Source organism: Symphodus melops (genome assembly GCF_947650265.1).
Source record: "Symphodus melops genome assembly, chromosome: 4".
NCBI classification, from domain to species: domain Eukaryota; kingdom Metazoa; phylum Chordata; class Actinopteri; order Labriformes; family Labridae; genus Symphodus; species Symphodus melops.
In genome coordinates, this window is record NC_136694.1 from 17,478,262 (window position 1) to 17,503,977 (window position 25,716).

At 41.6% G+C, this 25,716-nt stretch overlaps 1 protein-coding gene across 2 annotated transcripts in view; it reads right to left on the reverse strand.

The window, feature by feature from the left end:
* Positions 1 to 25,716, reverse strand: part of LOC306823146 (low-density lipoprotein receptor-related protein 1-like) — a 93,090-nt gene that overhangs the window by 51,660 nt on the left and 15,714 nt on the right. For both annotated transcript variants that reach the window (XM_079342522.1, XM_079342523.1), the window contains exons 3-6: positions 13,165 to 13,302; positions 7,770 to 7,889; positions 7,167 to 7,295; positions 6,807 to 7,070 (exon numbers count right to left, since the gene is read on the reverse strand). In XM_079342522.1, coding sequence (XP_079198648.1) covers positions 6,807 to 7,070; positions 7,167 to 7,295; positions 7,770 to 7,889; positions 13,165 to 13,302 — 651 coding nt within the window. The remainder of the gene's footprint in view (positions 1 to 6,806; positions 7,071 to 7,166; positions 7,296 to 7,769; positions 7,890 to 13,164; positions 13,303 to 25,716) is intronic.

Consider the following 25,716-nt stretch of genomic DNA (forward strand, 5'->3'; position numbering starts at 1 on the left):
GTGATGTTTTTGTACACACTCGCACAGATGAGTAAGAGGTTTGACTCATAGTCATGGGATGAAATACGTTTGTCTGCAATACTGTGTTGCACCTACCTCAAGAGCTGCAAAAACACACATTCACACACACTGCAGATTTTTAGGTTCGGATTTGGTGTAGTTTTCCTGACTGACAAATGAGATGAGAGACGAGGCAACTTCGCATATGTCTAAGTATTATGTCTATCATTCAAAGTTATTCAGACAGACAGATTGTTAGACAGGCTGTTTGGTGCCTCAGGTGTGTGATTTTGAGGAGATGTATCTAAGCCATGGCATTTGTGCTTTTTTTGTTACATTTCTTTTCCAAAATCTCAGCTCCAGGGAAACACTACATCCCTCCGCATAGATGGAAATCAAACATTTAGACGCATTACATGGTTTCACACACATGTTATGGAAAATTTACAGTCCACAGAATTACAACAGAGACTTAGTCAGTGAAAGAGAAAAAAAAACACTAGATACCCCCGCTCCTTCGCAACTATTCTCAATGTGGTTTAGGACCACATAGAAGGGTATGTAAGTAGAGAAAATAGTGGGGAAAAAAAGGAATAACACAAGACATTAATATACCCCTCTCTGTCTCTCCCTCTTCCTTCCTTTCGTCAAACACCAGCTCAGCCACACTGAGCCCGAGCCAAGGATCAGAGACAGAAAGCTATTGTTAAAGCTGAATGAAAGGAGATGAGGGAAATAAAGGTCCAGAATGATCAATTTACTGCAGCCAGTAGGAGGTGGAGAGCAATAAAGTTCACCTTAACATTGTACCTGAGATTCTTGCTCTTTTGTATCCATTCATTCAACTCCATATTTTTATGCAAAATATTCCACAGCTAAAGAAAGTGACTTCTCTGCAAACTTAATGGAATTCATTTATTTAAGTAAGTAGGTAATCAGTTATTAAATGTCATGCAGTGCTAAACAATATATCAAACCACCCAACAGTATAAAAACTGTAAGAATAAGCTCCACAGGGGCTCAGTGTAGACGAGCGGCCATGTAAAGCGCCCTGTGTGCCGAGGCTATTGTCTCCTTAATGGGCCCGCTGCTCCTTCCCGGCACGCCATTCCCCACTCTCTCATCGCCCCTGTTTTCAACTCTATCCACTGTCCTTCTGATACAGACGTAAAAGCCCAAAGACAAACTTTAAAAAGGGGTTCGCTCCCCAATTAAGCTAGCGCAATACTTTCAACAATTCATAAAACAATGACAGTTAACAGGGGTCTACCTGCTTGCATAGTTGCAACTTTTCGTACAAACTAATAATCTTTAAAACAGATTATTGCTCAAGTGAAATGAAAACCAGCTTTACACAGAGCACTGACACATTGTTGAAAAGTTATCATTAAGCAACAGTTGCTCTTTCATTCCTGACTTTGGTTTTGCAAAGGGACTGCCTCATACTTTATCAAAGCATAGACTTGATTTTGTTTCAATAAAGACATCTGAAAAAAGTGAAACGAAACTCGACATGGACATTTAAATGAGCGAGTGAGAGAGGGAGGAAAGAAGGAATGGGGAGGAGGGCTTTACAAACCACAGGATTTGTATTTTCACAGCTGCCACAAGCTCTGCTCTCCACATCCACACACAATAACACTCTGACTCTCACACAACCTCTCCGATTCTGGGCCGAAGCCGTGCTGCAGGGGGCCTTGGTCATGCAGTGGGAGGTGCTATGGGTGGAGGGGTCTAATAAGGTGTTATGTTTACTAAAGGTGACGGGGTCACTGTGATGATTTGGGGAAAAGTTCACTTTGGGAAAATGAAAAAGTGGATTTGCCACCATAAGAGAACATTTCAAAAAAAAATTCCGGATGAGAACTCAAGATTTAAAAAAAAACTGAAAAAGCTTCTCGGCAGAGTGTGAAAAACAGAGGTCAGGGCACTCAAAAACTTTAGTTTGAGTCATTGTGGAAAACAGAGAAAAGAAAAATGCAGAGAAAAGAAGAAAAAAAGGGAAGAAAAAGAGAAGGGGTGATCCAATTTCCACTAAGGCAAACTTGGTCGTTGTGTAAAAGCATTTTTGAGGGGGGAGGGGAGGGGGGGGGCATAGTCCCAAAGGTGTCCTTAATTCTTAAACTGAGAGTTCTCCATTTAAATACTTCCAGCTGCCCAACAACACGCTCATTCACTGATTAAGCAACGGATAAACAAAAAAAAAAAGCAGGGGGAGAGAGAGATTGAGCAATATTGAAAAAGTTTACAGCAGACAAAAAAAAAAAAAAAGTTCATCGCCTGCTTTCCATTTTCCAAAATGGCTCCAGTGAGGTCAAAGACATTTTCTATCTCCTCCCATTCTCCTTCTCTCTCCTCCTCCATGCATCATCCCCCTATCCCTCCCCTTTGTCTGTTCCCCAGAGGTGGAAAAACAGTCTGGATTCATTAACTGCAGCTCTGTCTGTCTGAAACTAGCCTATAAAAAAACAACACAGCATTATTGAAAAAACAGAACCGGCTGCCTTCTTCATTTTTTCCCCCCCAGCTTTCTCTAAACAACTTGTTGTCTGCATGTTTTCTTATTCATCCCCTGTTGGTCCAAGGAAAACAACAGGCCAGTGAGTGGATATCAAGATTATGTATTCCAAATTTTGCAATGTTAGTCAGACTTCTTTCCTTTAATGACTGTTTGTGAGAGAGCAAGTGAGGAGCATACATTTTTACAGAGACGAGCTTGTACTATGCCTCAAACTCTGGGAGTCCGTAGTGTCGTGAGATCACTTGAAAAAGGTTTAAAGCATGATATTGTATGTCTTTTTTTTTTTTTTCAAACTGTGACTGAAGCTTTGACCCTGACTGCCCGAGCATCCCAACCCCCACTATCCCTCGCCAAACTCAAACTGTCCAAAACACTCCCTAAAGCATCTGGTGAAGGCGTCACAGCAGAAAACACACAGGCAGGGGGAGCATGACAAAAAAAACAAAAAAAACAACAACGTAAATTTAGTGTGTGGTTTTGTTCAGACCAAGAAGAAATACGAAGCTAGACAGGAAAATGTGGATACGTTGACGCTCTAAAATGTATTTCATAGCTCAGAGAGGGAATGGTTTAAAGCTGAATAAAGTGTTGAATTGAGAGATTTAAAAATGTGCTGACCGGCCTGCCTTTTAACAGCACATGACCTCTTAAGGAGATTTCAGTCCGGTGTCTGTGCTAAGGAGCCCGCTGTGGCTCGCTGAGCAGGTACTGGAGCTCTTTCAGTACAAGCAGAGAGAGAGAGGGGGCTCAGTGACAGCTCTGGAATCAGCCCTCCTGTGCATAGCTTGACATGTAATATTCCATGTTTAGCCATTTTACTTACACAGGGAGCCTCCTCAGCCCCCCTATGTTAGAATCAAAGAAATGCTAAGAAGATGTTGTTCATGCCCCGGAGTCCCTAAAAGTACAACAACCTGACCCTAACCCAACAGCTAATGTTTAAAATGCACACTGTGTGCTCTGCAAATGGTTTTGTTCATGCAGTCTGGCTGTCTTACATTTTTACTGTCACATGGGCCTTACATCACTCCTTTTTTTTCTTCACGACTGACAATGACTTTGTGTGACATGTATAATTAGAAATAGCAAGTTAGAGACGGAGACAAATATAGAATGAGACTAAGTGTATGTGTCATGTAATTTGGCAGAAGAAAGTGAGACTGAAAAAACAGCCAAAGGGAATGTAATGAAAGTGAGAGAGAGAGAGAGAGAGAGAGAGAGAGAGAGAGAGAGAGAGAGAGAGAGAGAGAGAGCGCAACGGGGGGCGGGAACACATCTGGACAACTCATCGTGGCATACTGGGGTCATGAGTCACTTCAACCACAAGCACATCATTTGATGCATGTTTACCCCTGCCTTTGGTTGCTTTGGGCTTCCTCCATGTTGACTGTTAGCATACACTTGCTCCTCCTGTCCTATTCTGTCACAGTCGCACCAGCGACCCGTCCAAGAGACCCACTCTGTTGTCTTGACAGTCACTCTCGATTATTGGCTGGGACAGACGACAAAATCATGCACTTTTGTGTTGTTGGGTTTTTTTGTTTTTTTTTCCTGCTGACACTGAGCATGCTGTTTTTCCTTTAAGACCTTTAGACATAATAGTTACAGTCGTCATAAACCTGAAGGTTCATACTTGGTTACGCCTGAGATTTTGTTGCTTTTCCTCTGCAGATATTTCGTGTTTATCTTGTATCTTCCATTTAGCTTATAATGTGTAATATTGACACAAGACAATCCCTTCAGTTGTTTGTTTATATCATCAGTTCTGCTCTAATCGTCCATGATTAATGATTAGCATCCCACCAATGCTCTTTAAGGCAGCCCTTTTTGTCCGTCTCTGTGCACATTCTATCCCTGAGTTTGTGTTCAAGAAGGCTTTGCTGCAGTTTGTGTGGGAGTTTGCATGTGTGGGGGGACAGCCGTGTAGAACCCAGCTAAAGCTGCTGGAATTTCCTGCAGATTTTTCTGGTTCTTAAATAGTCGAGTCCAATGTGAGCCAAGCCATTGGGTAAAGCTGCACCAAGTGTAGTATAGTGTTTTGTTTTTTTAATTACCCTGATCATTATTACTTTTAATAAACTGTGTAATAATGTAATGTGTAATTTCATTTGAATGCAGACTGTTGTGGAGCCTGGTTGATTACAGTGTGTTCTGTATGATATGCTAATAACAAAAGTTCCATTAGCAAGGCTCAGCATAAACAGAGAGGTACAGCAGCCTAATCTTCATGTTAATTCTGTGAGGGACACGGCCGCCTCATGCATAATTCCTATAGTTTGGAGCTTGTCTGGTGTCAGCTGATGTGAAACAAACATGTTTCCAAATGACAGCTAAACCACATTGTGCGTGCGTGCGGAGGACAGAGCTGCTCGACCGTCATCATTCGGTGGTTTCATTTTCTCTGATGGTCAGCACTAAGAAAGTCCTTTCTGAAATGTTAAAGCAATCGCTGTCCATGTGGAAAAGAGATTTTTACGAAGACAAGCCACTGCACACTACGCTCATAATTCTTGTATGCAAGTAAAAAAAAATAAATAAAAAAAAACAAGTGAGAAAGAGGCGTAGTAAATCGTAGGTACGTTGCTGTCATTTAAATATGTCTTCGTTAAAACCCTCTGGAAATGTGACTTTAAACAGGAAATTGTCCATGTCTTTCTAACTATTACAAGCCCTGGTTGATAAACAGGTAATTAAATTCTTCAGCTCATTCTAAGGACATGAGGTGAGGTGTGGCAGACTTAGCAGTTAGCATGAGCTGCTAACTGCAAACTTTGCTTTGTTATGAGAATGTAAGCTAAGATGTTTTCATAGTCATATGAATACTTCAAATGTGGTGCCATTTTTTTTTTTTTGCTCCAATTAAAGGTCGTACCATATTTGGAACAGAAATTATCTGTACATTTTGATGCCCCTATGGTCCAAGTCGGTCAACAGAAATTAGTCCTTGAAACTGACAGCAATCGCCCGCAAACAATCTAAGCATCCCGCAAAAACAAAATGAAGTCTTATGATTGGTTTTATTTTTGATTGCATAATTAATTGTAATATATATCTAAGTAAATATATATTTTAAATTTTTCTGTTTGAGAGATAAATAAGGAATTGTCTTGTCTTAAGTTTGACAATGAATCAAACTTTACTTTCAACGTATTTGTAATTCTTTGTAGATGGTCACAATCATGTACCACAGACCCTAAACGACATAGTTGTAAGTACTGACACTTTCATTGGCCTTTGTACTAACTAGCAGCAGAAACAGACTAATGACTAAGTGGACAGAAATGCATGAAGCATAAAGTCCTTTCACTAATGTTTGCAGATAAGTATGATAACACAGACCATGTCAAACCATTGGCAACCAACTTACAAGAAGACACTGTAGTCCAATGACGCAATTGTTTGTATAAATGTGTTGTTTCTGTTGCTGCGTTGCCTCTGAATCACCAAGACGACAAGCTGGCCAAAACTCAGGCCAAAACAGGGCGAGAAACTCTGGTCTTGAGCGATGAAAGGATAAAGGAAGGGCAGAGAAGCTGGCAGGTTGTCGACACTCAGGATCACACGCATGTATACATATCTGTGTACACTTACGCCCCTTCAGATCGCCAGAGGGCAACTTTTCAGTTTCACTTCTCCAAACAAAAAAAAACAAAAAAAGACCGAAATGTTTTCTACAAAGAAACTGAAGTCATGGAAAAGCACAGCTGCCTTTAATGTGCAGCCACAACAATACGTCTGACTCACAGACACAAGAGAAGAGATGCTGCGTACACGTCTATTCCACAGGTCTTTATGCTCAATTCAGTCTGGCTACGTTTTCCTGGAAACGTCTTTTCTGAAAATCTGACAAAGATTAGCATTCAGAGGTGGGATTATTGAAGACCTGTTTCGAGGATGAACTCTATAACACCTTTTACTGATGGGCAAGAAAGAATGTTCCAGAACAAAAAAAAAAACACAGCTCAATCACAATTATCTAAAAGTCTAATTCCTTGGTTAAATGTCGTGAGGACCGACACAATGCAGAAAGCAACGAGGACAAAGCCAACATCTGTTTCCATCTAGCTTTAGTGTTTTTAACAAACAGAAATCAAATGTTTCATATTCATTTAATAGTCTCAGGGCTCCTCTGCTGCAAGAGCCAAAGCTAAATGGACATCTGGTGTGTAACTTTTGTTAGCTTTTCTACTGTTGTCGGGTATTGTGTTCTTTAGCCTGTGCAGATTCTACCGTTTACTGATTATATGTACAACTACTTTACTAATATGTCCCAAGGTTTACTTACGGTGCAGACTGAGCGATATGTTGATGACTCTCTCCTCTGTAAAGCTCTTCAGATTGGGGATCTTGGCACATTTGAGGTGTGTGGAAGAGGGGGCATCACCCACATGGATCCAGCAGACAGTCTCCTGTGCGTAGAGGAAGTCCATGGCAGTGGTCTGTTTGGTGCTGGTGGACAGCAGACTGTGGACCGTGGTGCCGCTCAGGGAGGTGGCCTGGATGTTCTGGGAGTTGGCGATCAACAGGACAGGCAGACGGTCTACTGGCACTGAAAATAACATGGACATGACTTCAAGCTTAACTGAAGGAACAGCTACAGAAAATCCTAACAGGCTCAGTCCTGCTGCGGTCTGCTGCTACTCACCATTCTTGGCCTTGCAGGAGCGGTTGTCTGGTTGGGACAGGTAGCCCTCCACACAGGAGCAGGTGTAGGAGCCCTCGATGTTGGTACAGGACTGACTGCAGGTTCCATACACGCTGCACTCATCGAAATCTGAATCAAATAACAAGTGATAGTTTTACTGCTCAGGTATGACAAATAATAAAGTGGAGTTCTGGAAATGGACAGAAAAAAATGACAAAAATTTAAAAAGACATTTTGTGACATTATTTAAAATAAAATGAAAAGTTTTATTTATAGGTTGATAAGCTTTTAGGGTTTGTAATTGAAGGGAATGCTCCAAACTCCCAGGCACTACCCACTGCATGCTCTCCACTTGAATCAGTTCAACAAAACCTCCGTAAACACTGGTGCAGCTTTCAGAAAAACTTCCATACACGAGGGAAGTTACCTGACAGGTAAACTTACAGGATAGAGTTTGCTATTAATTAATTCAATGTCGGATAGATTAAGTGATGAACAAAAATGCAAAGACAAATCATGGTGGTACCATATATTATAAATATCTGCAGCACATGCCTAACCACAGTTTTCATGGAGGGTGGCCATTGCACAAAAGGAACTCACCTTTGCAGGTCTTTCCATCCTGACTGATCTCATAGCCGCTCTTACAGTAACAGGCAGGTCCTGCTGGCGTCACCGCACAGCTTTCCTGACAACCCGCGAGAGAGCAGTTGGATATAAACTCTGAAAAGACACAAAAAAGGAAGGGAGGGGACAGAGGGAGAAAACAGGGGTGAGTTTTGAGGTCACACATTGTGCTTTCCGGCAGATGACACAGAGCGGTGTGCCTGTAGGTAAAAGGAGCAGGTGCTGCTTAAGTTAGCATAGTAAACATATTTACAGCTTAGCGTGGTGATGAAGTGTGTAAATATTTGATGAGGGGGCTAAATTGTTGACCTACCCTCTCTGTGGCCTATTTCTTGCCAATGAGGGGACACAGAAATAATAAGCAGACGACTTGAAGACACATCAGCTCATCATCAATCAGCATTAGATGAGATCCATGAGAGTGATGATGCACAATGTTTGAATTCATGTCAGCAATTTAGAAACGGACTGAAAAACAAGCAGTCGAATATTCCACCAGGCAGAGCCTCCGATGAGAGGAAACAGTTTAGAGCTCATGAACCTGACACACATCAGGACTTTGGGAGTTAAATATATTAGTGATTTTAAAGATGAACCCTTCAAAGTCTTATGTCACATTGTTTTGACTCACCGATCTGAAAACACAACACATTCCTAAATCTATGACGGATACATTTATGGCTGTTGTGATCCTGAGTGAGAACCAACTGAGCATGCACAGTGAAGGACCACAGGTGATGTGTTGATGTATTTACTGGTGCTGACAGTTTTCACCTGCGGTCAGTGAAATATATATATATATTTTTTAGAGTCAGTCTCTGATCATTTTCAAGCTCATTCCACATCTAATGCATTTTGTAATATCTCTTGAACCCGTCACCTAAACATCAACTGATATCAGTGTTTGTATTTCCACTGAGCCTGGCTATGCATCAGCTGAGTGTTAAAAAAACATGTTCACGCTTTTCACTTTATCAATGAAAGGGCTTTTAATCAAGATTAATGGCTCAAGTTTAACAGTTAATTGCAAATAATCACATTTTTTATGGCAATTTCTATATCATGCACTATGGCTTTTATTTTAAATTTCTGTACTGACTTAAGTTAAGAGTTTTCTTCTTTTTTTTGGTGTTTAAATACAAACCTGCTTTTAAGTTGGCAGATTAAAAGCAGGACCTTCTGGCAGATTGAAGGTCACTATATTCACCTAAACCACAGAAAAAAAAGGAACTTGGTACGAGTCGGAAACTAAATGAAAACAGCTCAAAGGAGCGGTAAAAAGTGAAATGTTTGATGTCCTGAGGAGGACATTACTTCTGACTCGACAGCTGAGCTGTTGTGATTTTTTGAAAGTGAAATGTGACATTTAAAGGCACAGCCGTGTCGTACATGTTCATCACTGCGACTACAGGGAGACACTGCAGCAGCTTATCCACTACAGAAGGTAATGACATTAATCAAAGAAGCTTTTCATGCTGATACCCTAATTTATATTTATATATACTTGGGCTTTTATGTCTTTATTTGATAGGAAAGTTGGAAAACAGAGAGAGAGAGAGAGAGTGGAGAACGACGTGCAAGAAAGGAGCCACAGACCAGATTTCAACCTGGATGACAATAGCCTCTATACGTGGGGGGGAATCTTACCGCTGGTCCGTCAGTGCCCAGTCTAGGCCATGGGCGACTCCAGAGTTTGACTTCTATGGATTTAATCTATAAAACACTTAAGGCTTTTGGAGAGGGATGATTTTCTCCTCAAAGTATAACCCACATTAAACTTTAAACAGACTATATTAGCACTGGAAATCCTTCCGTACTTCACTCACAATCAATATCTGTGCTCTAACCCTGACATCTCCAAAACTGCACACACATCAAATCAAATGAGGACGCGGCACAAGCACATCATGCTACTCTCACACCTTCCAGTCAGCTAACCGTCTCATAATTGAGTTTTCAACAGTGCAGTGTGCATCCTGTGAGATCCACTGAGTCATAGTCAAACAAACACAGTTGTGTCAACCCAGGCTGAGATCTATCAGTCACAAGTGATTCACTTTGCCCAGAAACAGGCGAGGAAACTTCACACTAACGCAACACCTCTGCATAGAGAGAGAGAGAGAGAGAGAGAGAGAAACAGGACGAACAATCTCAAAACACTTTGAGGTTGAAGGAAACAAACGCCAACATTTTGGTGTTATACTTTACTGTACCTACTGTACTCCTGCAGTACAGAAAATGCATTTCCTTATATCAATTCTAAAGTTGTACTCCAGTCTGAAAAGTTTCAAACTGTTTAAAGAAGAACAAATGAAAATCAAGGCTCAGCAGAGTCCCATTGTTTTTGTGCAAGGTTAGCTTTTGTTATCCCAGACTAGATCCTAATTTGCTCTACTTGTAAATAAAGAGGGTTACAGCATATAAGCAGTGCTCTGATTGAAGCTGAATCTGTGTCCATCAGGCAGGTAAGACTATGGAGTCAGGGACTTTAAAGCACTAAAACACTGTTAGGCATACAGAGCAGATCAATTACCATTGACCAATATGAGGAGTTTTAATATAATTTGTATCCTAAGTTCTTATTTTTTGCTCAATGTCATATTTGTATATCTTTTTTATATTTTTATATTCTCAATGTTCTGTTTTGAACGCTGTAAAGCAATATGAATTCCTCTATGGATGAGTGTTGCTCTATAGAAACAGACTCGCTTTGCATTGCATTGATTCTAATCCATAAACAATTCATTGAATAATGTAAAAAAGTAAAAAAAAAAATAATTACAAAAAAAGTAAAAAAGAAACTCCTGCTGCAGACTAGAGGTTTGGTGAGACGACCACAGGTCACATTACAGATGTGCCCGGAATTTTCCAAAACAAGTCTGAGAAGTGTTTACACAACCAACATGGGCGAAAATGTAAACAACCTAAAGCGACACATGCCGCACTAAATATTTGATCATTGGACCAAACTACCTAAAATGACACCTTAGACAACAAAACAAAAATCAACAAGAGATATGACTGACACATTTTAACATACTCTTAATTTACCCTCGAAGTTTAAACCCTGAAAAACAGCTGCTGTTTATTCGAACACACACACACACACACACACACACACACACACACACACACACACACACACACACACACACACACACACACACACACACACACACACACACACACACACACACACACACACACACACACACACACACACACACACACACACACACACACACACAGGCCTGAAAGTTCATGAAATTTTAATGCTCTCTTCCATGTTCCTTGAATAAATATTTCAACCCCACTCAAGGTGTAGTGGTGAAAAATATCAGATATGGAAAAGACTATTGCACAGAGCATGCCAATCGGAATCTCAGAGCCTCCAGGCAGAATACTAAGTTTTCTTTTTTTACTTTGAAAATCAATTTGATTTTTCAGACTTTGTTGGAGCAAAAGATGAGTTCCAACAAAGTCTGCAGGAACAAAATTTGAAAATGGAATTATATTTGAATATTAAAATTAATAACAATATTGAAATGTTTAATTACCATTCCATTACGTAATTTTGTTATGAATAAAAGATTGTTTAAAATAGTTTGGATAACGAGTGAATAAATTCAAGTGAGGATTTTAATGTTCTTTTTTTTTTCCATTTAAAATCTATTCAATCAGGAGACCCTCACTGACATCTTATTTACAAGAGTGTCCTAGCCAAGACGCACGCCGGCTGTCCACACTGCAGCCGTTAAATATTTCAGTTTCCCCCTGAGACCAGCATCACATCAGAAAGGTTTCCTCCCGGTGTTGTTGACACAAATCAAAGCACAACATTTCAATCACAGATGTGGATATTCTTATTAATACATCGTTATGTCCGCTTTGCACAACAAGCCAACAAGCCAACAAGCTGGGCTGAGCGACAAAAGCGAGTGTCAGTGCCTTGTAGAGCCCCCACCTTCTTTGTTCCTCGTCCATCAACACGAGCGACAGAAAGGGAAAGACAAACGCTGCGTCGAGGTAAAAACTGCGAGCTGTGTCGCTCTGCATGCTTTTCATACCAAGTGATAGTTAATCTGTGCCAAGTTTCATGATCAAGAAAATGACATGCAGCAGCCTAGTAGTGCAAGGTTTTACCGCAGTAATTAGTCAAACTGATTTTAGTTATCGTATGGGATAAGTAGTAGCCTACTACATTTTTGCATTAAAAAAAAAACATACTGTATATATTCCAACATTAAAAATGATAAAGCATAGCATAGCATAGCATATTAAAAATGATAAAGCATAGCATAGCATAGCATAGCGGCAGCGCGCGCGTCGCATGTAGCGAGGCTATGGTCCTTGCGCGGGCGGCCCAGGTTCGCGTCCGGCCTGTGGCTCCTTTCCCGCATGTCTCTCCCTGCTCTCTCCCTAATTTCCGCCTCTATCCATTTTCCTCTCTACAATAAAGGCAAAAAAGGCCAAAAATAAATCTAAAAAAAAAAAAAAAAAAAAAAAGAAAAATGATAAAGCATACATTTGAATAGGATTATGGAGGAATAGCTACAGCCCTTCTATAAAGTATCAACTGAGCTTAGCTGGCGCCCCTGCCTGCTAGCTTGTTTAAAACCTATTTGGCTATTTCTTTAAAAGACAAAGCAGCTTGATGAACATCGTTGAATTATCTCATAGACTGTGCTCCTCTGCTGACCTTTAGAAAGATATGACTACATGAAGAACATTCCTCAGTGCTGTTTTACTTCCCTTTAGACCTTCACTCTTTCCTGTAATTACTCATCCCTCCACCGCAGACGCACTGTATACACGTACTGTTTTGCACAATCAAGATCTCGTTCCTCTCATTATGTTCAACAAGATCAGCAGATTTTAAAAAGGGCACCACATTCGTCAGCCTCATCATACATTTCTTTCCGCTTCCAAAATGACCACTTCCCTTATTTAATGCTTCAGAAGAAAGATGTAATGACAGCCTGCTTCAAATATACACAGATAGAGGATGTCACACAGAGGATGTCACACATGATGAGTCATCATCAGGCCGACTCGAAAAGGAGAATAGAGAACACTTGATGAACACAGACAGTGATAAGACATAACGAAGCACAATCCAGTGTTGTTTCCATAGATGTGATAGGGCCATTCTGCTGCTGTTCTTCACCGAGGCTCCACAGTGTGAAGATTTTCAGAGGTGAGAACTGTTCGATAAGGAAGCGATAAATATAACTGGGAGAAGAAAAAAAAAACAGAAAAAAAAACAGCCAGACACCTTTCTCCCATTGCTCTCACACAGACGTGACACACAAACTCAAGAACTGTAAACATGCGTGTGTCTCTGCAGTTGCGCATCGTGTGACAGTGGTACCTCTGCAGTGTGGTCCCTCATCCCAGCCATCGGTGCAGTCTGGAGCCCCGTTGCACAGTTTGCTCATGTGGATGCAGAGTTCGGTTCCTCCACACTGGTACTCGTTGGCAGGGCAGCGAGAGATGGTGCTGTGTGGACCTGAGAGAGACGAACACAGTTTACTGAAAAGGCCAGGACAGAATAAGAAGTGCTGTTGGATTAAAAATAAAAATAAATAAAGATTTGCAAATGATAGATGGTACATATGCTGTTAGATTAGACTGTAAAGTAGAGCCAGATCAATTACTCATCCAGCCAATAATATCACATGACGTGTTGCATCAGCTCAGTTTATCTCTGATATGTGCTGATACAAATACCATAAAAAAAAAAACTACATTACCTTTAGAATAATATGCTTCAATTAAAACCGCAAGCGGTGATGAAGGGACCGAAGCACCCCGCGCATGTCGGCGCGTGTCGCGACCGCGAGAGTGCGAGTGCAGCCGCGACAAGTGGCCAAGCAGCAGGCCTTACAGTCATCGAAGGTTCAAAAATTGGAGTGCGCCGAGACATCAAAGTTTGATGGTACGCCGTGGCCACGCCCTTTGACGAAATAACGTGCGGAGCACAACAAGAGATCTTCAATATGTCTAGAACACACTAAGATTGTGTTCGCGATGATCGGATAAACGCTTTTGGAGGAGTTTGTTCAGATAGCTAACCTGTGAAACGTGAATTTCAGCCATTCAAAAAAAATATGGCGGACTTCCTGTTCGGTTTTGACCATTGGTGCAAGAGGATTTTATGTAGCTCCTGACATGCCCAATGAGCATAAAACATTTCATGTATGTAGGACAAAGAAAGCTTTATGGGGAGGCCATTTTTAAGAATTCATGGGGGCGCCACTGAGTCATGTAGCCACGCCCACTTATTAAAACAGCATGACAAGTTTATTTTTTCTGCTGGGATCATGTGTGTTATGTTTGATGACTCTATGTCTATATTAAGTACTATAACAAACTACTTCCTGTTTATGAGGAACAACGCTTACGTACGACCACGCCCTTTAACGACATATTGTGCAGAGCACAACGAGAGATCTTCAACATGTCAAGATCACACAGACACTGACTTTTTGTCAATCGGATAAACGCTTTTATAGGAGTTCGTTCAAATATGTAACCTTCAAAATGAGAATTTTCGCCATTAAAAAAAAATATGGCGGACTTCCTGTTTAGTTTTGACTATGTGTGCAAGAGGATTTATTGTAGTTCCTGACACTATTAACATACAAAAATATTGTCATGCATGTCAGAGAAAAAAGCCTCTATGGGGAGGCCTTTCAAAAAGGAAAAATAGGGGTGAGCTGAGACATCAATGTTTGATGGTACGCCATGGCCACGCCCTTGAATGAAATAACGTGCGGAGCACAACGAGAGATCTTCAACATGTCTAGAATACACTGACACTGAGTTTACGATGATCGGATAAACGCTGTTGGAGAAGTTCGTTCAAATAGCTAACCTGTGAAACGTGAATTTCGGCCATTTTTGTTGCATTCATAAAAATATGGCGGACTTCCTGTTTGGTTATGACGATAGGTGTAAGAGGATTTTATGTAGCTCCTGACATGCCCAATGACCATAAAAAAATGTGTGTATGTAGGACAAAAAAACCTAAATGGGGAGGCCTTTTTGAAATTTTCAAGGGGGCGCCACTGAGTCATTTAGCCATGCCCACTTTTTATGCCAGCATATCTAGCTTTACTTTTCCACTGGGATCATGTGTGTGATGTTTGATGAATGTATGACTATATTAAGGCCCATAACAAACTACTTCCTGTTTGTGACGAACAACACGTCCGTATGACCACGCCCTTTGAGGAAATAATGTACAACGAGAGATCTTCAACATGTCGAGAACACACTGACATTCTCATTGTGTCAATCGGATAATTGCTTTTGGAGGAGTTCGTTCAAATAGCTAACCTGTGAAACGCGAATTTTCGCCATTGAAAAAAAATATGGCGGACTTCCTGTTTGGTTTTGACTATGGGTGTAAGAGGATTTTATGTGAGGTCTCGCATGCTGAATGTACCTAAAAATTTTCGTGCACGTACGATGAAAAAACCTCAATAAGGAGGCCCTTTTGAAAATTTGAAGGGGGCGCCACTGAGTCATTTTGCGAATTTTCTTTACGAAATGACGAGAATATCAAATTTTTCGCCAGACCCGATGACATTGGAGATTTTGATGAGTTTTCATTCACGTTCAAGCCGTCAAAAATGGCTCCAAAGAGGCGGAACAAAAAAAATAATAATAATAATCATTTGGGTTTCAATAGGGTCCTTCGCACTGGTCAGTGCTTCGGTCCCTAATTAGGGATGTAACGACTCACTCAAGTTTTGATAAGCTACGATTCGCGATACTGGTTTCACGATACGATTCTCTCCATTTATAATGATTTATTTTACAAAATGAGACTGAAGACAAATTATAAGATGATATCCCATTTCATTTTTTCTTGAAAACACTTCTTGCGCTCATCTGGGCGAGTGGGGCTACAAACCTGCATGTTTTGTTTTGGCCTCTGCAGCTGCCATGATAACAGAGGCTTGTAACAACCAACCTCCTCAGCTGCTGACGCTCACTCCACCACTGCAATTTGTCATCCAGAGCACCGATGTGAACCTTGACACCTTTGAATTTTTAACTGAACTTATTGGAATGAATGAATGGATCAGTTTACCACTTCTTGATCGCTGTCAACTACTTTAGATTACATTTTCTCTTCATTAAAGTTGTCCAGCAGCATACTCTGTCCTTGTGTGCAACTCTAAACTAAATTCACTTGACTTGTTCGTTCTGCATGAGCTGGCAATAAGAGCTACTCAGTCAGCATGCAGAAACATGAGCAAAATGTCAAGCAAAAAATAAATAAATAAATCCAAATCTCAATAAATCTCCTGAAATGTGCACGCAGATCCAGCTGTGCCTCCTCAGTCACACAGTTTGTATGAAGCTTTGTACCCACATACAGTACCATGAAGCTACGATTCCCTCTGATTGATCCCACCCTGGGATCCTTGTCAAGTGTCGACTCTCTTTGTCTCTTTCATCCATTTTGTTTTGACTATAATCTGTTCTGTAAAGCAGAAACGCTTTAATATCATCGGTCTTTATAAAATGCGACTCGTTCATTCTGCCAAATGGATGACAGACTTCCTGACAGACACCGGCCTCTCTCTGCGGCTGACAACAATATTTGTCAGAGTGTCGAGACACAGAAATCTTTCTCCACCATCTCCCCCAGTGAGCCGCACATCCAGCTGTGACGACTCTCATCACAAACAGTTATATACACGGCAGCAGCGACCTGTGGCGAGTGTGCTACGAAAAAACAAAACAGAAAAGATGCCGAGTGACTGAGAAACGCTCATGTTCAGCTTCGCAGGACGTGGATAGACGAGCTGGGCCTCTTCACATAAACCCTTTCGTAGCAATCCACCACGCTCAGCCACACAATCAATTTGAGTCCAAGCATTCTTTCAAAAAGTCTTCATTTGAAAGCCTGTGGTTCTCTCTCACACACAGACGTACAGACATACATGTGTGTAGATAACACATTCATGTTGTTCGAAATTGACATTGTAACAAAATTCACTATAGGATCTGTCTGAGTCAACGAAAAAAAGGGTACTAATCACTCCACATGAACTTTTCAGTAATTCATCAAAGTTGTGCATCAAAACACACAGAAAACAGAATATATGGAAACCCTGTAGACAATCGTACATCCTCTTCTTCTACTTTGTGTTCTGACAAATGTTCAAAAACTAATTTGCTTTCATTGACCGTCTCTGCAAGAACATCACAAAGGCAAATTCAGTTTTTTTCTATGTCATCAGAAATGGAAATTGATTTTTTTTTTTTCAAGAACTGTTCCTTTCTCATCCAGCATGAATTGAAATTCATCTTTTGTTTCCTGCCAACTAAGCAGGCAGAACCATTCGGAGAAGCAGTGTAGCAGCAAAAGACGGGCACTAGAGAAAACTAGCTGGTACTACAAACAGCCTATTATCCAAGCAGAGCTGAGCCAAATGACTACCTTTGCTGCATCTGCAGCGTACACACATCCATGCCAGAGGCACAACACCAACACTCCTGCCAGTGGATAGGGATGCAGATGGTACTGTAGAAAGGTTCTGAGAAAGGACTTTAGGATCCATGGGAGAGCTACGTATTTAACTTGGAGGGATCTGCGTTTGGCCATAACTTTTCCCTCCATGACACTAATTCTCTGCAGCTATACATTGAGAAGCATGGCCTGATTACTGAACTTCCATCCACATAAACACCAATGACTCAGCACCAATGACTCAGCACAATTCTTGAGCCCAACTAGCGCATGTGTCGTCCCACAACTCTGTGTTGTACTGTACATCACACTGCTGTCACCACTGTCCCAAGTTTCTCTTGTTTAGTTGGTTGACGACCAACAGACCAATCAGACAGTGGTTGAATTTTGCTTCAATAACAACCACAAATAAAATCCCAACTAAGAACTTCTCATCTGTGCAGTATATGTTTTTACATGATGCTTTCGTTAGGGCTATTTAAAAAAAAAGTTATATTTGAAATATGGTAGACAAAGTTCCTTCGACTCTTTGTGCTTAACTCTTTCACCCAGAGTGAGATGAGAAGATACCTGGTCCTAATGGCTGTGCTTAGCTTAGCATTAAGTATAAAAACAGAGGGAGCAGCTGTGTTCGATAATCTTCTGTGGATGATGCTAACTTGATAACTTTCCCCATATCATTTCCCTCTCTTTCTCCCTCCCTCCTATCCATCTCTATCCACTGTCCTATCTGTCAAATAAAGGCCAAAAAAGACATGTCGATCTTTTGTATTTATGTATGCATTTATAATAGGTTAGCTTTAACGTGTCTTGTTTTTACAGAGGGTTTCTTGGCAGTTTCCTAACTAAATGGAAAGTACTTGTGATTTACCCATCGGCAAGAAACCAACAAACGCACTTTCCTCATTTTTTATGTATTCCTTTATTCTAATTAAATACCTAAGTAAGATGCATGGACTTCTACATTTCGACTTTTTCATTTAAGGCATGAACTTTATTTGAAAACAATCGCTCCTCTACAGAGTTCATCATGCTCGGCAAATGTGAAAAGTCTGTCCCTCCTCCTCTTCACTCTCACTTTCTTTTTTAATCTCCTCCCAACATTTTTTTTCCTCCAACATCTGTTGACCCATTTATAGTTTAAGTGTACAAGAGGAGGAGGGTGATGTGTAGGAGAAAAATACAGAAAGAAATAGATCGAGAAAGAGAAGTGAGAGTGGCAGAGAGAGAGAGAGAGAGAGAGAGTGGCAGAGAGAGAGAGAGAGAGAGAGAGAGGCAGAGAGAGAGAGAGAGAGGCAGAGAGAGAGAGAGAGGCAGAGAGAGAGAGAGAGAGGCAGAGAGAGAGAGAGAGAGAGAGGCAGAGAGAGAGAGAGAGAGAGAGAGAGAGAGAGAGAGAGAGAGAGAGAGAGAGAGAGAGAAGAGAAGGAGAGAGGAGAGAAGACCAAGTGGAACACCTCAACCACAGGAAGTGGATGGTGCCCCACAAGGCCTCATTCTTGTGTGAGCTGGCAGCGGTCAGGCAGGACTGCAGTGGAAAAGGCGTTGCTAATTTGAATTAAACAGGGTCTTTTATTTAACATTCCTTCAGTTCAAGTGAGCCAGGTTAGCTGGCGCAAACTTTGGGAAGTTTCTATTAGCTCTATTTCTTTAAGATCTACACAGGCTGGTCTGTACAGCGTCAACTATTCTGTTTGGCATCCAGAGAAGAAGGGAAAAAAGTCCTGGTGTCTCCATCATCAATCCGTAACTTGTGACAGAGCTAGTGGCTGAAAAAACTGAGGCTGAAGATTTGACTATTCTTTTCCTACAGACAATATGTTCCAAGTCTTGATTTCTCCGCTACGGACGTCACACAGACGCAACCGGATACCACAAGAGATTTTATTTCTTCCAGGTTTAAATGACTCAACAAAATCACCTTGGGACACGCCATGAACTTCAACCTTCATGCAGTGCGATCACATGAACACAGAATCCACATTTCTAAAGGCAACAAAGTAAGCATGAGACCCAAACAAAGACTTTCTTCACTTAGCATATGTCAAAAGTTGATTGCAGCATGACGGATTCCAGACACCTTGCACGAGTCTTTAAGCCGCAGCACATAGATCACATGCACTTTTTCAGTCCGAGGGCGTGAGGGCAGAGGGGGTGGCAAAGGGAGGGAGAGGTGGGGGCTGACAAGAGAACTGCAGCCATTGTTTGGATCACACAAATCCGCTGTGGCCCCCTACAAAGCAGGCTGAGCTGCAGTCCTGTAAGCAGCGTCACGTGCCATGCCTGATCTGAACTGTAACACGGCCAGCGGCGCGGGGGCGGGGTGGGGGGGGGGGGCGAGTGCTGGGAAACTGTGAGGGTCAGGGGCTGATGATGGAAGGTGAAGCTGACCCTTACTTGTTACGTGCCGTTTTAGGATTAGCACTCCAAGATACATTTTGCTAAGTCGAGGACCTTTTCATCGAAAAAAGGTTTTTGCAGTTACTCATCTTGGAAAGCAGATCTTGATCTGTGTCTCCTCTCCAGTAGAGAAAGGATTCCAGATCTGGATCTTGTTTTCCTGAGCACAGAGCTTGTTAGGCTGTGGGGATTTTCCATTTACTTGTTCAAGTTTCCCCCTCCACATGCCGGTCGACCCAATGCTTATTCAGCCAATAACAAACGCACAAACAAATAACAAGATGCTGCCAGTGATGGAGCGAAACATAAAAGGGACTTTATGGGGCCCAGAAAGAGGCCAACAGTAATGAGCAACAAGGCCGCTCACTGCCTTCATTTATTTCTAACATGTGAAAAAATGTGAGAAGTCCGCAGAAAACATCCAGAGTATTAACTCACATTCTACCGACAAGTACGAGATGATTAAAAATAATCCTGCTACTTTTCCCAGACATCAACCATCCAGATTGAGTTGAATAATTTAAAATGTTGATCCACAAATACACATCATGAATAAATATTGCTGCACCAGTTTACTGCCATGCACCTCTTAATGACACTCTAATAACGGGTTTTTCTGACCATCGATGACGGTATGCTCATAAACCAGCTGGCCCTTCTCAACCCACATGACATCGCCGTCGGACGAAGCAACTGAATCCTGACCAAGCACCCCCGAGGCACCCCTTTGCCCCCCCCCCCCCCCCCCCCCCCCACTTCTGCCCCTCCTTCTCCATGGCCTGCCAAAGAAACAGACTTTACACAACTAGGACACAGCACCCAAAAAAAAAAAACATCAACACACAACAACAGCAGAGCTTCATTGAGGCTATGAGAGGACACGGTTTGAGACGTGAGAGTTTGTGTTTTTATTTTGTTCCTCAACAAAGTCTTGACAAAAATCACAGAAGCAGTCGGATGGCGAGCAGCACAATAAGACTGCGCCTCTCTGCAGTGTATTTGCGACCACTGTCCTCGTACAACACATCAACCTGCAACCCCTCCTCTGGATGCCTCGTAAATACTAGAGTGAGTTTAAATTCAGGGTGGCAATACATCCCAAAATACTTGGGACCACACCATACAGGTCGCATAAGATGGACAGCCCTGCCAGATTCCTAAAAGTGAAGCCAATGCGGGTCAGTCTCCCCCGAGTGGCGGCCTTTACCATTAAGCCTGCCTCCTCCAAGTTAACAGATGGGTGTTACTTAACGTCAAAAATTCTCCGCAAACAAACTTTTCTCTTGCTTTCTGCGTAAACCTCAGGGTTCTTTGGGTTTTATCGGTAAGTTCAATGTGTGTTTTTTCGGTAAAATAAAGTACCATCTGAACTTCAGCTTAACCGGCCAATCTCGACAACTGGGGTCCAAATGAAGGAGCCGGCAACAAGATGTCAGTGCCAACCTTCAAATGTTTTTGGCTTCCTTTTGGACAGTGATACGGATTGGAGACATACTGTCCATTTCTATACACAGTCAGTGATTCACACCATTTTAGCAAAGCTAGCATTCTGCTACGCCGGATTTAATCACGGAGAACTCGGTGTCCTCTCCGCCAACCCTTGGTGGATGTTGGACTTCATGCTCCCTACTCATCTCTGTCCTTCATAGCTATCATCACCACATTTTCATGTCATGGGGGGGGGGGGGGGTGGGGGGGGGGGGGGGGGGTGCTCCAGAGGTGGCTGGCAGGGTGACAAGCAAAGCAGGAAGGCTAAATGCAGCTCGAGGAAGCACAACAAACTAAGCGTTCTCCAAACACAGCAGCACCACTGCTCCCCAGGGCAGAGAAACCACAAAGCAAACAGTTCTATCAGCAGAGTAAAATGCAAGATTCATGCAGGACAACACAGCCAGATCCTCTGAACAAATAAACACATTGAGCAGGATTGCTTATGAAACAAGAAAAGTAAAGAAATATGCATACAAAGGAAATCAAAAAGTCGTGTTACTCACTCCGAGCACATACTTCCTTAAGCTTATGTATAAAAGACAGATAATAAAAAATAGACTCACTGCTGACCGAATAAGGCTCTTTCAAAGCAACCCTATTTCAAAGATGGAAGAGACTCATTATTTTATTCATTCGCTTCTTATTTCCTCACAATAAACTGAGAATTAACTAAAAACTATTAGTATTGTGTAAGGGTTTCTTTTCCTTGAAAGGGGACGATACAGCTGCCCCAGAATGGCTAAAAATAAATCTGTTTTGACTAATAGAGTTCTCACCCAGAGAGCAAGAGATCCACTTTAATCATCACAAGTTAAACACCAGGCCTTCTCTCAAGACAGTCGTCCTCATTTGTTACAGAGTTGTTTGTCCTTTGAATGTGTTTTTTAATTATCACATCAATGGAAAAAAAAAAAAAAAACAGCTATGCTAATAACAGGAAAGGCCCAAGGGGGTCAGAGAGGAGAATGAGAGTAATCGTCGTTGTGAGTGCCAAGAAACCCGAGGAGACCCGAGTCAGACAACGGCTGCAGCAGACGAGCTGTGTACTCAATAATGCAAGCCTCTCAAATAGGATGTAGTCATTCATTAAAGCTACTCGTCAGACACAAGAAAAATCCGGCATGAGCTACAGCCAGGTGTTTTGTTTCTGCTTCCGTTAGCCAAATCATCATATTGAAGTTGTTGAAGTCTCTCATTCTTCTGCTTCAGGAACTTCCCTTTTTATCTTCTCTTCGTCTCGGTCTTGCGCCCTGTCCTCCCTCTTGGGTGCCTCCAGTCTGCCCCGCCCCCTGATGGGGAGACGGCCCTGCTGTGATTACATAATGCTCTTTTTAAAATTTAAACCCCTGACACGCTTTTCTTGGCTGAACACTCTCGTCTGCTTCAAGGGGCCAGCTTTGCCCTCTTCTGGCTCAGCCTCAACTCGCTCGGCGAAAAAAGGTCCGGCTGGTGGCCGGCGGATCACATCCGCTTCACCACACCCATAAATAGAACATAAATAGAACATGTATACACATATTAAGTTTACATATGCTGTCCGTCTGTCAGTCATACATCTATGCCGTTACAGCAGCACAATCTCTGTCTGAAATAACTCCCTTTGAGAGCCTTATGAGTCTTTGGCTTACATGAGGTTTGACTTGACCTTATATAAAAACTAAAAGCAACAATATGTCTGATGTTGGTTTGGTGTGTCTTGGCACCCAACGAAGGTCTCTGCGTGCAACTGCACTGTGGTCAGACACAAGTGCATCTGTTTACAAGCAGAGACTGAGAAAGTTGGCAGACATTGTTTAAAACTGACAAGCTACAGTAATATTACAAGACTTCGCCCAAATATGACTCTGATAGCGTCTTCACTCTGTTGTTTTTGAGCTGTGTATACAGCTGTTACCATGACATTTATTAACCGTGGCTACATAGCTAAATTGAAGTGATTTATTTTGCTATAGAGGTAGATTTGCAAAGTTCCTAACTTGGAAATTGAGAAAGGCAAGACCATTTTTTGTGTTCTGATGTATTTCTAAACAAACCTTAGACCTAACTTGGGTTAGGTAACTTTCTGCATCTGGAAATGCAGACAACAATCAAGACAACAGTGACACAGATTATCTAAGCTTCATGCCTCCCCGTCCTCTTTCTCTTAGCCTCAGCTGTTATATCAAACTGCACTGGCTAACATTGAACTGGCCACGCAATTTTAAAAAGAAAGCAGGTTTAAACTCATATCTAAGGAAAGATTAATATTGCCTCTACTTTTTGTGGGAAGCGAAAAGAAGAGAGGTGAAAGCAGAGATTGGATAGGCGCTCGTGCTCACGCTCATGCACAAGGTGCTGCAGGGTGTCAGAGTCTTTCATGTTGAGCCGAGCTGGTTTTCTTTGACATATTGATAGTTATCTGGACTGGGTGGAGGCTGCCTTTGGGAGACAGTAACAGGATCAAACGGGTCACTTCCTCTTCTCTATCTGAACAGTAGAATCACTGACTGTGGGGTCGACTGTCTGCTAAATGACACCACTGATCAAATAAACACCAAACAATAAAAGCCACATGTCTCAGTGCAACTTCTGTGGTTCTGACTTCTGAGCGACTAGATGAAAGAAAGAAAAACTTTTAATTTCCACTTATTAGTTCTTGATTTCTTTTCATAGGAGTCGGTGAGACTCACACTACAATTCAATTCACTTTATTTGTCCCTGCGGGGCAATTCAAAAGCACACAGAGCAGCAACGAACGACAGTGCAGCTCGACTAAAAGTTTAACCAAAGATAACCAAAGTGACATCATGATGAAGTTATCCACTCTGAAAGTGGCTGTTACTGAAGTGTTTCATCTCCTAAAAGCTAATTGCAGCCTAGGTGGCAACTGTCTTTAAACTTCCCCTTAAACAGGCCAGAGGCAAGCGGGACGTCATTGCAATGTTACACACTTCCTGGTTGCGCTTACTGTACGTATTTATTATTTCACACCAATAAAGTGTGCAGTCTGAGGAGCTGCCCTACCTGTAGGCTACGGAGCAGACACTTTGTCTCCCTGTTTAACTCTGTTTTCAATTCTTCATTAATGAGGAATGCAGATCAAAGTACTATGTAAAGGTCATTTGCCCAGACATCCATTTTGTTTTTGTTTTACTCTTTCAGCTTCCCCCCCCCCTATGCCAGTCTGACCCAGCACCCAGGGGTACAAAGAACTGCATTGTGGGGGTGACACAGCAAGGCAAAGCAGCTGCACTGGACAGTGGCTGACTTCCCTAGCAATAGCCAAAGCACTGACAAAGGCCACTGTGAAGCCCTGTCCACATGATTGAATAAATAAACCTCTCTCATCAGGCATGGTTCAATCACCAGCATCTGCAAAAGTGACCTCACAAAGAGCACTTTTATTTCATTATCAAAGTCAATGTAGTAATCAATTTATTGGGGTTGTACATAAAGTTTCGGGAACATGTACATAAAACTCTCTCATATGAGAAAGTTGCATTTTAATTTAGTTTTCAATTCTCACTGTGAGACAATTGTCCGGCTCAGAAAAGTGGATCTGGAATATTTGTCATATTCACCAGTATTTAGTTCTATCGTATGTACGGTACATATGAGCAAAGTAAAGGCAACTTAACCATATTTCACCAAACATTATGATTTTCAGCTTGAACTCAGAGTAACATCAGATTTAACTTGATCGATTACTGACAGCACAGAGCAGTAGTACACGTGTGGAGGGATGGGAAACGTGTGACAAGAGTCTGGATTACATAATGGACGCTGTTTAAGTCAGCAAACAAGATGCTCGAGAAAACTAATCAAATAATTCTGGAAATTTATTTATTTCAGTTTTCAAGAGCTTACCCCAAACTAACGAGTTAGTCAACTGCTCAGTACTCGTCAATTGTCCTGTTTCTAACTGTCAGCCGGGAGTCTTGAAGAAACCTTTATTTTATTTCTTTTAAGTGTGACAGAGAGTATTCAAAACTTCATTAGTTTTGGACCAATTTATTCAGTGCAATTGAGTATGGGAGCGTGTACTGTATGACTGATTTCAAAAGTGCCCAGATTCATTGTCCAGACCAACTTACAAACAATTACTCTCAGTTTAGTTGCAGTGGAGCTTTATCAAGAGGTGCAGCCCAAAATGTCTCACTACAATCAATCACAGCAACATAACATGGTTGTAAACTGCTAGGCTATTGCTAGTGTCAACCGCAATTCATCATATGAAATAACGTGAATTTGTAAGCCAACACATACGATTTATAGGTTGCATTAATTAATCTCAAGCCTGTGGATGGTAAACAAACTGCCTCGAAAGCTATAAACACATCTTACTACAGATAAATGGTGCTGATTTGCCCTACCAGGAAAAAGGTTGAATGGAAATCTCCCAGAATACGAGGACAATGACATACATGGTGTGCAAAATAAATGTTACTTTGAAGATTTCACTCCTCAAAGTTACAATATCATCGTAATGAAAATGATCACACAGTGCAGGTCACTGATCGGTTTGGAATAAACAAAGTGGCAACCTCTGCTGTTTTAAAAATAAAG